Genomic DNA, 17,160 nt, shown 5'->3' with positions numbered 1-17,160 from the left:
AAGAACGTGATGCTGTGCGGCGTCCCCCACCCCCCACCCCCTACTCAGCAACGTCCCTTCCTCTTAGTTCCCTGTTTGAAATCATCTTTCTCTCTTTTCGAGGAGGAGGAGAGGATTTGTCTTCCAGGATTTCTAGATAAAATGTGTTGTCACAAAAAGAACTAAATATTCTAACCGCACGAGTAATATTGCTTGGGAGATCAGGATATACCACAGAAGTCTGAAAAAAAAAAAAAAAAGGAGTTCAATGAGGATCCTCCGAAAATCCGTCAAAGGATCTTACTAGAGGGTGCCAATGAAGAGAACGGGCTAGAAGAGGATGAGGACTGTGGAGACAGAGCGGGGTGTTAACACACGTGGACCCCTCTGCTCCAGCACCCTGCCTGGAAGCAGGTCACTGTCCCGTGCAGTTTTGAAAGCGCGCCGAGGCAGAGCTCTTACCCGCCTTCCTGCTCCCATCCCAGGCTGATGCGGCCCAGGAGGCAGGGCTGGGCATCCATTCCCTGACTCCTTTGGTACCCCCGCAAGCCTGTGAGATTAGCTGAGCCAGTGTCTTATCTCTGTTTGATAGACAAGAAGCCTGATGCTCAAATGGAAGGTCTCTTTTGGCCCTTCAATTTCGCACATTTTTTAAAAGTGATAATAGCCTTCTGCACTTCATAGAAAGCAACTGACGGTACCTCTCCCAAACCTTGAAATATTTCTCCCCTTTAATCAGGCAGCTCCATATTTGAGAACTATTATAAAGTGGGAAAAAAACCAAAATACTGGCCAATAAAAATAAAAATCGGGGCACGTAGGTGGCTCAGTCAGTTAAGCGTCCGACTCTTGGTTTTGACTCAGGTCATGATCTCACGGGTCGTGAGATCAAGCCCTGTGTCAGGCAGTGTGCTGACAGTGCAGAGCTTGCTTGGGATTCTCTCTCTTTCCCTCTCTCTGCCTGTCCTCTGCACCCTCTCTCTCTCTCTCTCTCAAAATAAATAAATAAAAAGAAAAATCATTATCCCAAAGGTACTGCTTATAGCATTATTTACGTTAATACAATATTAGAAACAACTTCCGTGGCCAGCCAAAGAGAGAGGCTTCATTTATTCTTTGATTTATTGAATCAATGGATTAAGGTACTGAGCCATAATGTCTCCTGCCTGGACTACACAGTGGCCTTTTCATGGTCTCCCTGTTTCTACCCTTGCCCCCTGATGTCACTTTTCCATCCAGCAGCCAGGGCCATCCTTTGGAAAGGTAAGTCAGACTTATTCCCCACGTTCCTGCTTGGAGCCCTCTAAGGTTTCCCCATCTCATTGTGGGTAAAAGCAGAAGTGTTCACAAAGACCTACAAGGCCCCACATGAACCATGCTCCATCAGCTACTCCCGACCTCCTGTTCTCCTTCTCTCCTGAGCACTTACTGTGCTCCAGCCACTTGGCCTCCTTGCTCTTCCTGACACGCATCAAACAAGCTCCTACCCCAGGGTCTTTGCACTGGCTGTTCTCTGGGCTTGAAACCCCCCCTCCCCTCCACCACCACCACCATATCCATGAGGCTCATTCTTGCATTTCCTTCAGGTCGCCACTCTAATGCCACATTACCACTTAGCCCTTATCACCGTAAAAAAACAACAAAAAAACCCCTCCCCCCCACCCCTACCTTCCCCATTCCACTCACGCTGTTCCTTTTGTTCCTCTCTGTAGCACTTAACCTGATACAAGATATATTGACATTTTAATTTATTTATTTTTGGTCTTCTCCCACTAGATGTAAGCTTCCTCACCAAAGGCTGTTTCTGTTCAGCTCAGTGTTATGTCCCTCAGTGCCTAGCAAAGTGTCTGGCATATAGGAGGAGCTTAGTAAATAGTTATTGTTGAGTGAATCCAAACTATGTACCGTCAGGCAACCTATTGTGGCTCTTGGGGCCGCAGCTCAGTGTAGGCAGTGAGCAGGCACCTAGTGTTTCCAATGAGGAAGTGAAACGGTCATGTTCAGGGCAGCCAAGTTAGGAGGGTGTGTCTGTGATCCGGGTGAGGCCAGGGTGGGCTAGGGGCGCCGCGCGGGGACAGAGAGAAGTGGCCGGGCTCAGCAGGCGTCTTCGTCAGAATCAGTGCGACATGGGGTTGTGCAGGGTCGGGAAGAGAGAGCACAGTCTCTCCTCTTCTGTCTTGGGCGACTCAGTGGAGTGTGGTGCTGGCCACAAGAGAGTAAAACTGCACATATAGATCCGCACATTATTCAAAAGGAGTAAGTAAAACCCTTGAGCTATGGAGGAAATCCTAGGATGAATGGATCTGTGCATTTGAAGGCCCTATTCCACAACTTGGTAATTCCTCAAGATCATAGCACAGAGAATTGCAAACACACTGATTGTATGTTTTATTGCCTCTTCGAGGTAGAACAGACAGCTTCTGAAGGCTTTGTTTCCCCGGGGGCTTTTTAGAACATCTCTAGACCAGAGTCTGTGGCCCTAGTGCCTAGTACCTAGCCTGGGGCCAGGATATTATGTAGGATGCCATTTGGATAAATACTTAGATTCAGAATTTTATACTCATTCTCTTAAATCACATAATGATAAAGCTTAGCATCCCCCCCCCCCCCAAATGCTGCTTTTAAAAATTATCTTCAGGGCGCCTGGGTGGCGCAGTCGGTTAAGCGTCTGACTTCAGCCAGGTCACGATCTCACGGTCCGTGAGTTCTGGCCCCGCGTCAGGCTCTGGGCTGATGGCTCGGAGCCTGGAGCCTGTTTCTGATTCTGTGTCTCCCTCTGTCTCTGCCCCTCCCCCGTTCATGCTCTGTCTCTCTCTGTCCCAAAAATAAATAAACGTTGAAAAAAAAATTTTAAAAAAAATTATCTACATATTGTTTGCAGGGAATAGGGAATGATTTATTTATATTTTTAAAGGAAAGAAAAAGAAAAACAGCCACTATAACATTCTGGAAGATTTTTGGTGCTTCCTTCAAGGTTATCATGAATGCCTTTTGTGAATTAGAAATATTTCTTTTTTTTTTTTTTTTAATGTTTATTCTTGAGAGAGACAGAGACAGAGTGTGAGCGGGGGAGGGGCAGAGAGAAAGGGAGACAGAATCCGGAGCAGCCTTCAGGCTCTGAGCAAGCTGTCAGCACAGAGCCTGACGCGGGGCTTGAACTCACAAACTGTGAGATCATGACCTGAGCTGAAGTTGGACACTTAGCCAACTGAGCCACCCAGGTGCCCCTAGAAATATTTCTAATGAGAAAATCCTTTTCTATCTGGAAAAAATGTTGATCTTGTACACAAATGCTATACAAAAATATTTTGTCCTCATAACAATCCTACCACCTTAATAGATACCCATTTTTACTTTTCCACGTTCCTTTTCCATTTCCTATATTTGTAAAAACAAACTATAAGCATAGTATAAATAGTTTTGAGGTATACTATTTTTATTTAACATCATGTCATACATAAGTTTTCTGTGCCGTGACATAATTTTTGTTACCGTCGTTTTTAACACCTGCATAACAGTCTATTGAATGTATATATGATCATTTATTTAGCCAGCTCCCTGTCATTGAACCCTTAATGCTGCTTCCAATTTTTCTCTCTTATTAGTAACCCTGCACGTAGCTTCTTCATGTTTCAGATTACTTCCTTGGAATTCATAGATCAAAAAGTATGAATATTTTGTGGTTCGTGAGATGTATCGTAATAATGTTTGGGGAGTGGTAGTACGATAATAAATAATGTCATGAGCAATCTTTGAGAGTTTCAGTTTTGCCACACCTTTGCACTCGGTAGTATCATTTTCCAAATGCCTGCTAATATCAGAGCATTAAACATGGTACCTCACTGTCGTGCCTGCAGTAGGGGGGAAATGTCCTAGACCAACATGCAAAAAAGATCTCTGCTCTTCCTAGGCAGCTAGCGTGTGTTTATCTGATGGGTACTGGGACTCCCGTGACTTTACTGTATTGGTCAGGTAGCAAACTCTGAACCCAAATCATAACCCACTTTTAACCTGGACTTCGTGTCACGCTTTGTGTTATTTTCCCTCGACCTGTATCAGCATATCTGTAGCCGTTCAGGTTTGTACCGTTGTGAACAGCTACTTCATATCTTGGCTCTGAAATCAGTTCTGTGATGAAAGTCTGGAGGGTGTACTTGGCCGGAGGTGGTGAGGCCACTAAAACTGTGGTACGCACCTTGGGGCAGAGTGCTGTCGCTGAGACCCCACCCCGAATACTGCATTTCCCTCAGGTCACAGCATTTTGAGAGGGACGTAGTCCAAGTGAGGACCCATATCCTCAGCTTATGGGAGTGAGGGTGAGAGAAACCAGGGCTGTCTCTGTCAATACAGAAAAATTTCAGAGAATTCTGAAACAGTATCATCGCTGTGAGCGAACATTTTAGAAGGCCTTTTTTATTTCCCAAAGTAGTATCGTCATGTTATCTTATTAGATTTTCTAACCATCCTTTTAAGGAATGCATCTTTTACACCCATTTTCAGATGAGGAAATGCTGCTCCATTATTCACACCGGAGGTAGCTTCCCAATGTACAGAAATGGTCGATCCTTACTTCACCCATTCCAGATTCTCGGTCCACTTCCTTCCATGCCACTGATGCCAATTTAGTTGAGGCCACCAAGACCTATCCCTCTGATCTGGGGATGAGTATGTAATTTTTAAAAACTGTCTATTCATTTTTTGAGAGAGAGAGGGAGGGGCAGAGAGAGAGAAGGAGACGCAGGATCCAAAGCAGGCTCCAGGCTCCAACTGTCAGCACAGAGCCCAACACAGGGCTTGAATTCACAAACTGTGAGATCATGACCTGAGCCGAAGTCAGACGTATAACCTACTGAGCTACCTGGGTGCCCCTGGGGATGAATATATAAACGCCTGAGTCCCCAGACATCAGAGAGGTTAAACAGCACCTCCATGTTCAAGTAACTAACAGGGTCACAGTAAATGTCAGTTGAATTACTGAGAGGTCAGTCACTGAGAATACCAGTGTGGATGGGAGAGGGTGTGCTGGGTCAGGAGAGACTCATCCCTGTCTCTGAGAAGGCACTGTATGTTCATGCCTCGCCAGGGAAGTCGGCAGGCGTGTCTCATCTCACCAAGGGCAGCTTGCGCGTGGGGTCTCCCTGACCGTGCCTACCCGCGTGGTGCTGTTCTAAAAGGGGAGGGAAGCTGGAAGAATTTTCTGGGACTTCAGAAGTAGTCCGTGGAAGTAAAAAGGAATGAATGATCAGGACAGTCAGTGGTAATAATGGGTAACGTTTATTGAGCCCTTACTAAGTGCAAGGCATTGTTGCAAATTATCCACATATGTTTACTTATAGATTTTACAAGAATTCTCTAAGGTAGGGCTTATCATACACATTTTACAAATGAAGAAACTGAGCCATTTGAATGCCTAAATAAGGGTCCCCAGCTAACAAATGGCTAAGTTTGGATCTGTCTAATCCAGGGAGCCGAGTTCCAAAGCCCTCACACGGAACCCCTGCATTATCCTGCCTATCCACAAACATCATCTCTGCAAACACCAAGGATGAGGCCTGTTGGTTGTGTCTTTATTTGGCACACGGCCTCTCCTCCCAGGTTCCTTGCAAATCCATATGAATATCCTGGGCAACACTGCAGAAGAGTCAAGGATGTACCCTTGGGGCAGAGGTCGGGCTTCATTCCTCCATTCAGCAGCATGGTTTGAGCTCCTCACCTGGGCCAAGCCCTGGGCCAGGTGCCTGTTCCCAAGGAGCTTACGCTGAGGTAGGGGGAGACATAAAATAGGCACGCAGAGAGTACGTGAACAAGGTAATTTCAGAGAGTGCGGAGTGAGAAGAAGACCATGCAAAGCAGGGCCACGGGATGATAAAGGATTGCTTGTGCTACTCCTGCTGGCTCGTTAGAGGAGGCCTCTGGGCGGAGGCCTGGATGTTGTAAGAAAAGGAGTCCGTCCCGTGAGGATGTGATGAAGTTGCACTCCTGGCAGAGGGAGCTGTCCTACAAAGGCCCCAGTGGGCAGTGAGTCTAGTGTGTCTCAGGAATAGTAAAAAAGAAAAAGAAAAAAAAAGCCAGCGTGGCTGGAGTCTGGTGAGTAAGGGTGAGTCATAGGAGAGGAAGGCCAGGAGGTAAGAGCAGGGACTCGTTAAAGAGACTGAGGGTGGGTTTTTGTCCCAGGCGCGATGGAGTCCATTGGAAGGCTCTAAGCAGGGCAGTGACATGTTCTGGATCAGCCAGTACTCCCCCTACATTGTGAGTAGTGGGGGTGGGGGGAAGCACAGAGCAGCCAAGTGAGACCCTTTCAGAGTACAGGGCCTCACAGTTACTCCAGTGCTCCCCTCCCAGCTCCCCAACGCCCGTATCCTCTCCAGGGTCACGATGGGCTCTTGATAGGTTATTGCAATCAAGGACACGTGCGTTCCCCCTTTGGATTGCTTTTTGTAAAATCAGTCGCTGTGCTCCCCGCTTTCCCCACGGGTAACCGGTTCTTGTGTTGACTTACAGATCATAAGGCAGCAGTTTCCTCAGTTGACCACCAGAAGACTCGGGACCCGAGGACAGTCCAAGTAAGCACCAAGAGCCATTGCGCCTGCAGAACGCTTGTCTCTGAGTCAGGCTCGGGCCCCAGGCCTTTGATCCTGAGCTCAGTTCACAGGCCCGGCGGGAAGTCTGTACCTGGCACGAAGAGCTTTAGACAACAGGCCCCCCTCTCCCAGGACGCCCAAGAGAGAGGCTGCCCGAAACCCTGAGCCATCTGGCCCAGCTGTTTTAAGGAATCCAACTAAGTGCCACCCTGCCTTTAGATGTGTTTGTCAAATGGTCCAGGGCATCACTTAAAAGAGCACTCTGTGGCTTCTTGGACAATTTCCAGGTTACTTGGATTGTTTCACTGAACGAATTCTCTGCTCTGATAGTATCCATTCGGCAGAGAACCAACCTGTACCAGTCCCCACAGGGGAGATGGGACAGAGAGGTCCAGCCATGCCCTGGTACACAGGGCACAGTGCCTCCCAGCCATCAGTTCTGGGAACCGACCAACCTGTCCTTGCTTCACATTTTGTGTGTCGGATGTGCGGCATGAGGTGTAGGTCACCTGCCCTCACGGAGCATATGCTCTGGTGGGGAAGACAGATCAAAAAGAGATAATCAGATTGTGTCAAAGAGGCTTGTTGTAGAGTAACAGGAGGGTAGCCTAGTTTAGAGAGGGTAGCCTGGGAAGTCCTTCCTGGAGGAGTCCTGAAAAGTGAGAAGGATGCGTGGACCCCTTCTCTTAGGTGTGAGTTGGTGGGAAGGGAATCTCTGCCTTCACTGCACAGGACTTATAAGACTTGCCTCAAGGGATATTTCAAAAGTTGCTGGACGTTAACAGGTGTTCCATGGAAAAGGTCTGTTGGCCACGTAAGTTTGGGAAACACTGAGTTCAACAGGTTCCTTCGTGCAGGACTTTTCAGAACCTTTATTATGTTGATTACTTGGTGACTCCACTAGAGGGTGCCTTATCATGCAGCATTTCTAAACATTTTGGCCATGTTGAGTAGCAGATCGGCACATACTGACTTAAAAAAACACCGACACTTAAACAAACAACCATATAGAACTAGTAACACTTGAACCTGAGGGTACTTCAAAAGCAGTGTGTTCCATACTGTCACCTCACTCCCCCCTGCTGCTGCCATCTCTGAGCAGCATTCTTTTTGTTTGTTTGTTTATTTATTTATTTTGAATGGGGGGAGGGACGGACAGAGAGGGAGAGAGAGAATCAAGCTGGCTTGAGTTGTCAGCACAGAGCCTGAAATAGGCTCCATTATGAACTGTGAGATCGTGACCTGAGCTGAAATCAAGTCGGATGCTTGACTGGTAGAGCCAACCCGGTGCCCACCCTGGGCAGCATTCTTATCCTCCGAGGGTGGATTTAACTTTGGAGTCAAGTTAGGTAAAGAAAGTGGGTGATCATACTGGGAGAAACCCTTTTTGGTAAAGCTCTGAAAATAGGACTGTGTGTGTGTGTGTGTGTGTGTGTGTGTGTGTGTGTGTGTGTGTGTGTGGCTCAGAAGCTCTGGGGGCAATTTTCAAAGAGATTTACAGAAAATTTTGAGCAGGGGACATTTTGGAATAAATTTCTAATAATTTTCCAAGGCGACTGACTGCTCTGAAGAATAAATCTCGTCCATAAAGAAAAATTCCAGTTTCTAAAATTTAAAACTTAAAAATGAGGTGTCAGTCTTGTGAAGAGTATAGAGTACAAAACCAGATGCCCCCTTACTTATTTGCTGGTAAGCATGTGGCTGGTACGCAAGGGGCAGTTCAGTCCAGAGATTAAGTGGGTGGTTGGAAGAATGAAGCAAGTCTTTGAAGAGATACGTTGTTGCCCATCTCTAAGGAGAGTAGAAATAGACTGTAGAAATAGATACGTAGTAGAGACAGTGAAGAAAGATAATAAAGATAGAAGGGCTTCCTATCCTACAGAAACTTGGAGAAAGTTTCCCTCTGTCTACATGTGAGAGCCTATTTTTATTTATTTTTTGTTGTTTTTGTTTTTGTCTTCTTTAACCCAGAAGTTAACAAATTGGGCGGTATCTTCCTTAACAATTTGGTGGTGTCAAATTGATAGCTCAGTAAGGAACCAGTGCAAAGGTAACAAGAAGGTTTAGTGTCCAACTTGGCCTTCTAGAGAAAACCCCCGGCACTTTTACCTTGACAGAATCAATCAGGGTGACCATGGAGTGTGTTGACATGTCTATAGAACTGAAATAGAAAAACCGAGAAGTGATCAGAGCAATAGCTTCGCTGCAGTTGCTGATTTCAGTAACACACGCTGGGGAAAATCAAGAAGTGGTATGATCTGAATGTGTTGTCACTACCTTGATCTTAAGAGATTATAAAGGGGGAACTTTGTTAAGGTTAGGGAGGCGTGTCCTAACTGCCCGGCCCCCTGGAGAGCCCGGAACCTTCCCCTCCCCCACCCAGACGGTGGCTCTCTGGGAGGCAGTTATGACAGTTGGGAAGTAGAAGGTGCAGAAGACAGAGAGCAGCTCAACACAAAGAAGAACTTTCTGATCACGGTCCCGACCCAAAATGAACAGGGCTGCCTTCGGAGGGCCTGAGTTCTTCGTCCCAGGAGGCATTCAGATGGAGGCGAGATGCCCACTAAGCAGAAATATCACAGAATGGTATCAGGAGTAAGGGGGGTGGGGAGAAGGGGAGGTTATGTGTGCTCATCTCCCCTCTCCGGGAAGCCTCTTCCATAACTCAGAATGCACCAGCAACCACATCTCCACAAGCAGAAACGAGTAATTGATGTGTTGTACAGAGTTTCTGAAAGCGAGGACCATGAGTTACTTACATTAGCGTTGCGGTGCAGAAATCTAGACTAGAAATCTATGTCTAGAGATCTAGACATACTAAATCAGAATCTTCGGGGGTGGAGCCCAGGAGTCTGTCTTTTAATGTTTTGTCGGTGATTCTTATTAGTAGTAAAGTTTGAGAATCACTGGCTTAGTGGTTAGCTCACTTTAGAGGTTCAAATCTTGTGTCCATTCACTGCGTGATCGTGGGCGTGTGACTTAAATTCCCTGGTCCTTAGTTTCCTAATCTGCAAAATGGGGATAATACTTAATTCCAGCTTTACAGGGGCTTTGTTGGGATTGAACAAGGTAATATGTGTAAAGCACTTTGCACCATGTTAGTTGCTATGAAGAGCATTGATTTACAAGAGTGGATAATGACACCGACTGGGGATCATAGAGCCACAATGTATGCAGACACTCAGCCTAATGGGCTTATCAATCTTAAACTGACGTGCATCTGCGTTAGCTTGTGGTGCTTGTGTCGGTGCTGATTCTTGGGCCCCACTCCCACCTTCTGAATCAGCAGGTGTAGGAAGGGAGGGCCTAGGAATCTGTATTTTTATTATGCTCCGTAAGTGACTCTGATGTACCTCCCAAGTCTGTAACAGCAGTACTGCAGTGTTTTCTGTTAGGGCAGCGGAGTGGCTTTGTGGTCAGACCCGTGTTTTTTTTTTTTTTTTTTTTTAATTTTTATTTACATTTATTTATTTTTGAGAGACAGCACAAGTGGGGAGGGGCAGAGAGAGAAGGAGACAGAATCCGAAGCAGGCTCCAGGCTCTGAGCTGTCAGCACAGAGCCCAACGTGGGGCTCGAACTCACAAACCATGAGATCATGGCCTGAGCTGAAGTTGGATGCTCAACCAGATGAGCCACCCAGGCGCCCCAGACAGACCCGTCTTGAAGAACCTCTTCCCAACAGCTGGATGACGGAGAGCAAATTACTCTCAGGCTTTCTTGCTCTCCATTTTCTCATCTGTAGAAAGACTGTAGTAATCCCTATTGCAGAGTATTATGTTACGAATTAAAGTAGGTAAAGTCGTTTGCAAAGTGCCTAGTATGTAGCAAGTGCTCAGTAGCTTGTAGCTAACATCCAAACAAAATGTGCCTTCCATCCCTCATTAGTCTCTATTGAAACTGTTGCTGTTATTAAGCCCATTTGAGTTAATAAAAAGTTTCAGTCTTTTACATTCAGTGCCAACTAAGATACTGAGTCTATCTTTTTAAAGAGACGGTTCTTTGAGGCTACCATTTATTGATTAAGAAAACATGGGCCAAATGAATTTTTGTTGGTGGTACAGTTAGCAGTTGCAAACACACCCTTTTTCCTGGGTCTCCACAGAAAAGGACACTCAGGTTCTGAACTTCTGGGATCACATTTGGGGCTAGATATAAGAGATTAAATACAAATGGAAATTTTTTTCACCCCCCTTTCTGCTTTGCAAAGTATTTGACTTAACATTCTCTGTAGGAGGCAATTTTGGTTATTTTTACCTGCCTGATTGATGGCTGCAACATGGAACTTTGGTTTAATTCTAGATTTCTGAGATGTCAAGTCTCACAGGAGAATTAACTCTTCTAGCCCAGGGAGGATAGGCCCAGCCATTGTGGTCTTGGGTACCCCTGCCCAGGAAACTCCACCTGGTAACAGTACATGTGGGTCTCTCTCTCTCTCTCTCTCATTCTCTCTCTTTCTCTCTCTCTCTCTCTCTGGCCCAGGTACCATTACTATGGCATCGCAGTGAAGGAAAGCTCCCAGTATTATGATGTGATGTATTCCAAGAAAGGAGCCGCTTGGGTGAGCGAGACGGGCAAGAAAGAAGTGAGCAAACAGACGGTGGCATATTCACCCCGGTCCAAACTTGGAACGTTGCTACCAGAGTTTCCAAATGTCAAAGATCTAAATCTGCCAGCCAGTCTGCCTGAGGAGAAGGTGACCACGTCTGAGGTGTTGCTGGGAGTGGGTGGCCCCCCTTTCTCTCTTCTCTCGCACAACGCACACAACCCCTCTCCCTCTCTTTTTCTCTCTCAGTGCAAAATGGTGAGTTTAAAAATGTAAAGATAGAAATCCGAATAAAATGTGGACTTTACTTAACGACAAGCCGGCTGCACGCTGACACCAGTAAGCCCGATGTGGGGCTCAAACTCACAAACCGTGAGCTCATGGCCTGAGCCAAAGTCAGATGCTTAACCCATTGAGCCACCCAGGCACCCTGATTGTTATTTTATAGGATAAAGTTTATTTTCCCATGCGCTACAGAGGATGTGGTGAAACCTTAGTGCGATAGACAAAGAAGTCTTTATAGGTACAGGGAATCAGATAGTTTGGGTCAAAGGGTATTTGCAGGAAATTCTGACCTACATCTCTAAGGCACCTATCTAGATGCAGCCCAGTGCAGCAGAGGTGTTGAGCTCCCACTGTCTGCATATCACCCTGGGAGCTGGGAGCTGGGAGGCAGCGGGAACAGAGAGAGGTGTCCTGCTCCCAGCAATCTCACAGCCAAGTGGGGAGACGGATGCTTATGTCATAAGCAAACTAAGTTTATACAAAAATGAATGCATGTCTGTGTTCTGAAGCAAAAAGATTATCTGTAAATAATGCTTTAAATCTAAGAACCAGTAAATACTTTTTTTTCTCAAAGTTGCTTTCTCTCTCGCTCCCCCCCCCCCCCCCCCGCCCCTGTCAACAAACTTGCTATACTATAGCTTTAAAATTCTTGGATAAATGGAGCTGGAGATGAAGTTCTTTTGCTGGACAGACTCCAGGAAATTTCTGAATGTCTTTTTGTGATTTTTGGCAAACACCTCTTCTTACAAGTACACACTGGGTTTTAACTTTTCCGTGTCTTAGCTGATGAGGAGAATTTCATTAATATGCCCCGCTGAACTCTACTATGTGCCAGGCGCTGTGCAAAGTGCTGGATACAGGAGGCTGAACAACATGCCATTTCTAATTTTCCCAGAGCCCATAGTCTCAGAGGTGAAGAATGGGGGAGAGAGAAACCCGTGCTTTCCACCATACCAAAGGGCAGGTGCTCCAATGGAGAAATGACGTGCAGGTGCCATGGGAGCACAGAGGAGGGAGCCCAGGGTCAGAGAGCACCACTGGTGACAGCGAGACTTACCTGGGTCTTCCAGGATGAGTGGGTGTGAAGTGAATTTCATCTCCTCAGCAGGGAATAAGTGACTTGAAAACTGAAATTCCAAAGGCACAGTAATGTGTATTAATTATGCTTTTGTTGTTGATCCTCTCCCTCCCTCCCCCACTCCCCACAGGTTTCTACCTTTATTATGATGTACAGAACGCACTGTCAGAGAATACTGGACACTGTAATAAGAGCCAACTTTGATGAGGTAGGTCAACAAGCATTGAGCTGTGGATACTCTGCATTAAAATATTATAGGAGCCGTAGCTCCTACTAGGTGCCAGACCTTGGGAAAACCCCTGATGTGCGTGAGCACCCGTAATCTTTACGGTGATCCTAGGAAGCAGGCTCTGTTGTTAGCCCATTTTGCAGACCTGCTACGAGAATGGGCAGTTGTCCTTGACCGAGCCAGCGAACTGCATCCTGTCCCGCTGGCCAACGAGGAAGACAGTTTGCAGGGGTAGCATACGCCTCGTGTTGGAGATTTAGAGAAACTGAGGGAAGGCGTTCCTGTATTTTGGATTTGGTCTTTTCCCGGGGCCCCGTTTGATTTTTATATTAAAATATTACAGTTAAAGAACGGAGAGGGGAAGCAAGAAGGGACGAAGTACCAGTTGCGTCACCAGAGAGACAGTAAAATCTTCTTGCCCAAAATGCCATCCAAAAGAGCCTTCCTGAGGGCTGGCAAGAAGCCACACGCTTCACCCCATAAACCTGAGGCCTTTCTGTTTACAGAAAATGCTTTCAGGCCAAAAAAAACAAAAAAACCCCAAAACCACATCCTGGCATAGGTTGTGACATTGACTTTGAGAGAGGACAGTACAGGCTACAGAGGGGCTATAAAAAACCAGTAGCTATTGGTGGAAAAGATCCCAGAGGTTCCCCAGTGTGTGTTTCGGGGGTGTGCACTGTGGGAGACGGAAGGGTAAGAAATGACGTAAGGCACAAAATGCTCTCTCCCCCATCTTCCTCTGCCTTTTCGCCTCTGTGTCTCACAGCAACGAACGTTTATCGAGCACCCCGCTTACTTGAGTTGACTCACGGGCTGTTCCCTCAGTCACCTGGGCAGTGGTGGTCCGGTCTCCTGCGTGCCGGCACTTGGCCCCCACACAGAGCTCCAGAAGAGATAGCAGTGTGCTGGTGGAGAAGTTCCATCCTTCCTGCTCGTGGCTTTTATTCCCGAGATTGTCCAAATCTCCCAATTCCTTCAGCAACCATTTACGTAGATTTTTTTTTATAAAGAAAGAAATATCACTGCTTTCCCTCATGTTGTGGTTTGGCTATGTCTTATAATCCCAGAGATCACTGACATGAGGCCAAATGAAGGTTCATGCTCAGTGAAGACAACGCTGGCTTCTGTAACAAATATCCCCAAGTCTTAATACATTAGAAGTTTATTTCTCGTTGATGTCACAACCCATTGTGGGTGCTGACAGGGGGAAGGCCGGTTGCTGGGGGTTGTTCAGGGACCCAGGCTCCTTCCACCTTGTGGCCATACCCTGCCCTAGAGCCTTGGTGTCCCTCTTTGTTCAGCTGACAGATGGGGAAGAGGAATACCAGGAAGACTACCCCCTTCTTAACCTTGCCAGCCCAGAAATAAAACATATCACTTTGCCCATATTCCATTGGCAAGAGCTGGTCGCATGGCCCCACCTTGATGCAAGGGTATCTGCTCCCTCACCAGGTAGCAGTTTACTACCACAGAAGAGGAGCTCTGAGCTCTCGCGGCCAGCTGTCCCTCTCCGCCACAAATACTAAGCACAGAACTAGTGACAGTCCTCCCTTACATTCATACGCACATTATCCATCTCACAATTCACTCTCATCATCTCATTATACTTAATTCCATTCATGAATCCCAACACATCAGGTATCTAATGGTACCACCCACTGCCATAGGTCTCAAGAATGGGGTGAGAAGTAAGACACAGCCTGGGGGTGGTGGTGGTGGTGGTGGTGGTGGTGGGAGGAATGCACACCAGGAGTTAGGATGCAGAATATATGGTGAGGGCTGAGCACTCCTGTGGGGAAAGTGCCAGACTCGGAGTGCAGGCTTTGCCATCAAAGCCTATATTGTTTGTTCTAGAGATAAAGATAAAAATATCATCCCTGCCTGTCTAATTCATAGGATTACTAGGAGGAGGAGGAGATGAGACAATGCCTAGCAAAAGCCCTTTGTAAACTATAAAAGGTCCTACAAATGCTTGCTGTTATCGTGTATGTCAACCAGAGTTAAAAGACCTGCTCAAGGTCACACAGTTGGTTACAGCCAAAGTCATGGCTGCAACTTGTGTCACCTGACACCAGTAGTCTAATATTCTTTCCACTCCTTGGCAGGGATATTTGGTGGCTGTTTTTAAAAGGGCTAATCAAGATGCAGTTCATTCTACCCAACCACAAAAGAATGAAGGGGGATATTTTCCCTTTGAGGGGCATGGCTTTCTCCCACAGCTGAGAAAAGTCATGAGTAAATGGATGCATGGTGGGTGCTTCTGGTAGACCTTGGCATTGTAGTTTGTTTCCAGTCTTCACCATCTTTAAGGGTTGAGATTATAACTAATGCTGGTATCCCATTCTTAAATTACCTTCCTTATTTGCTGGTGCATTGTCTCCTACCATCACAGTGTAAGCCCTTGAGGGCAGGGGACCTTGTCTGGCTTGTTTACTACACTATCCATGTAAGCCATACTCTTAAAGTCCCAGTAAATATTTTTTGGGTGGATGAGTGTATGGAAGGTTGGGGTGGGTGGATGGATGGATGGTTGGATGTAAAGATATCATAGACTTGTAGCATTGTCAAGAGAGTACAGAGAGCCCCAGTCTGCGTGTAGGGGACTCCCTGCAAAGTGTTTTCCAGACTGCATTGCAAGAAGAGCTGTAAAGTCAGATAGTCTTGTGTTTGAGTCCCAAATCCACCACTTACCAGCCTGTGACCTTGAGCAAGGTACTTAACCCTTCTGAGCCTCAATTTCTTTTGCTATAAAATAGAGATAATAATTATAGCTATGTAAGAATTCATGTAAGGGTCTGATCTTAAAATCAGAGCATAATAAATAGTAGGTATTTTGGTGGCTAGTGTTTTGTTGAGATCCTTTCAATGCTGTAGCAATTAAGTGCCCCCGATAGGAAGCTATCAGATGTGTTTCCACGAGGTGCCAATATATTCATAATGAAGTAAATATGGATATGGAAAAGAAATAGAAAATTTACATGGCTATTCTTAAGAATACCTTAAGGAAATCATCTCCTGATGTGTCACAAGAGAGAAAGGGCTGAGTTCGAGGGGGCTGAGGCAGATAATCCAGGAAACTTTAGATAATGCTATTCCATCATTTGCCTCTGATGATTTCACCACTTAGGCTTACCAGGAGTAAGAAAACCTTCTCCCTTTTGGCTGATAATGAGTTTCCATTTGTTAGATGCCTCCCCACTGCCATGCATTTTTCCTCAGCGACTTTATTGCATCCTAGTATGGGGTAGACATCATTGTCTCCGTTTCATAACAGCTGGTAGCTCTCACATTTATATATTTAGGCCTGGGCTCCAGATTCAGTTGACTTGACATCCAACCTAACATGGTCAATTCAGAGCTCTAATTTTCCACCTGAGTTTGTTTTTCCCATCTCAGATTGCCACCACCACCCATCTAATTGCTCAAGTCATGAGACTTGATGCTTCTCTTTCCCTTGCCCTTCATATCCAGTCCCTTGGGAGGTCCCACCAGCCCCACCTCCTGCTAGAACGCCATGTCTGTCCATTTCACACCCAACTTCCAAGTCCCTGCTCTTGAGCTTTCCACTCTTCTCCCTCCTTCCTTTTCCTTCCTACTCCAAGGAACCAATACCTTTGGACGTTAAATAGCCTGAAATGTGGAGAGTAGAAAGGGAGGTCAAAACTGGCTAACACCCCCCGCCCCTCTCAAAAGGCTGCTCAGGAGACTGAGGACCGATCAGGGCTCCCTATGCAACCTGAGCAGGCTTGAAACAGACAGATGTCTGCTAAAGACTGATTTTCCACAGGTTTGTTGTAACCTACACAGCTGCTGATCTTTTCCAGAATTTCTGTTTGAAATTGACTGCTCACATATAAAAAAGGAGTTGGGCTGCACGTACAGAGAGCTAAGAAAGACAAATGAATTCAGAATCTACCAAATCATAGGAATCAACTGGGCAGAGCTTCCTAGGTAGTGTTGGAAGGGCAGGCAGGAAGGTCCAGAACTCGGCCTGAGGATGATGCTCAGGGACAAGCTGGGATCAGGGAATAGTAGTGCTGGAGAGAGAAAGCACCTTTTCCGAGAGGCCTGGCCACCTCCTAGCCAAGGCCAAAAGAGGAGTCAACCACCAGGTGTCCCAACGATAGATGAGCAGAGCCACAGTGGGAATCCTGGCTGGGTGACACTTAGACAAGGGGTCATAACTGCTTCGGGCAGTCCATGGATTTCTTGGGCCTGGTAGTGGTAGTGTCTCCATGATGCAATAACAACCACCACCACTACCCTTTATTAAGTATCTGCTGTGTGCCAAGCACTAAAATAAGTACTTTTGGGGGAATCTTTACCAAAACCTATGCAGTAAATACTACTTTTATTGTCATTTCACAGGTAAGGAAGCTTAGCTATCTCTGAACTTGGAGATATTACTATACCCCTGGTTGGTAGTGGAGCCAGAGTTGGAACTCTGGAAGATAGTCTTCA

General features: G+C 46.3%; 1 protein-coding gene across 4 annotated transcripts in view; it reads left to right on the top strand.

Moving 5' to 3' along the window:
- Positions 1-17,160, top strand: part of RFX4 (regulatory factor X4) — a 164,730-nt gene that overhangs the window by 75,311 nt on the left and 72,259 nt on the right. For 3 of the 4 annotated variants that reach the window (XM_040490998.1, XM_040490997.1, XM_040490999.1), the window contains 3 exons: positions 6,481-6,542; positions 11,041-11,254; positions 12,598-12,675. In XM_040490998.1, coding sequence (XP_040346932.1) covers positions 6,481-6,542; positions 11,041-11,254; positions 12,598-12,675 — 354 coding nt within the window. Of the gene's footprint in view, positions 1-6,480; positions 6,543-8,971; positions 9,147-11,040; positions 11,255-12,597; positions 12,676-17,160 lie in introns of those variants that run through there. The other variant, XM_040491000.1, reaches the window with a different exon arrangement.

The sequence above is a fragment of the Herpailurus yagouaroundi genome, unplaced genomic scaffold (genome assembly GCF_014898765.1).
Source record: "Herpailurus yagouaroundi ecotype Mexico unplaced genomic scaffold, PumYag 182, whole genome shotgun sequence".
NCBI lineage: Eukaryota > Metazoa > Chordata > Mammalia > Carnivora > Felidae > Herpailurus > Herpailurus yagouaroundi.
This window is presented reverse-complemented; position numbering and strand designations above follow the sequence as displayed.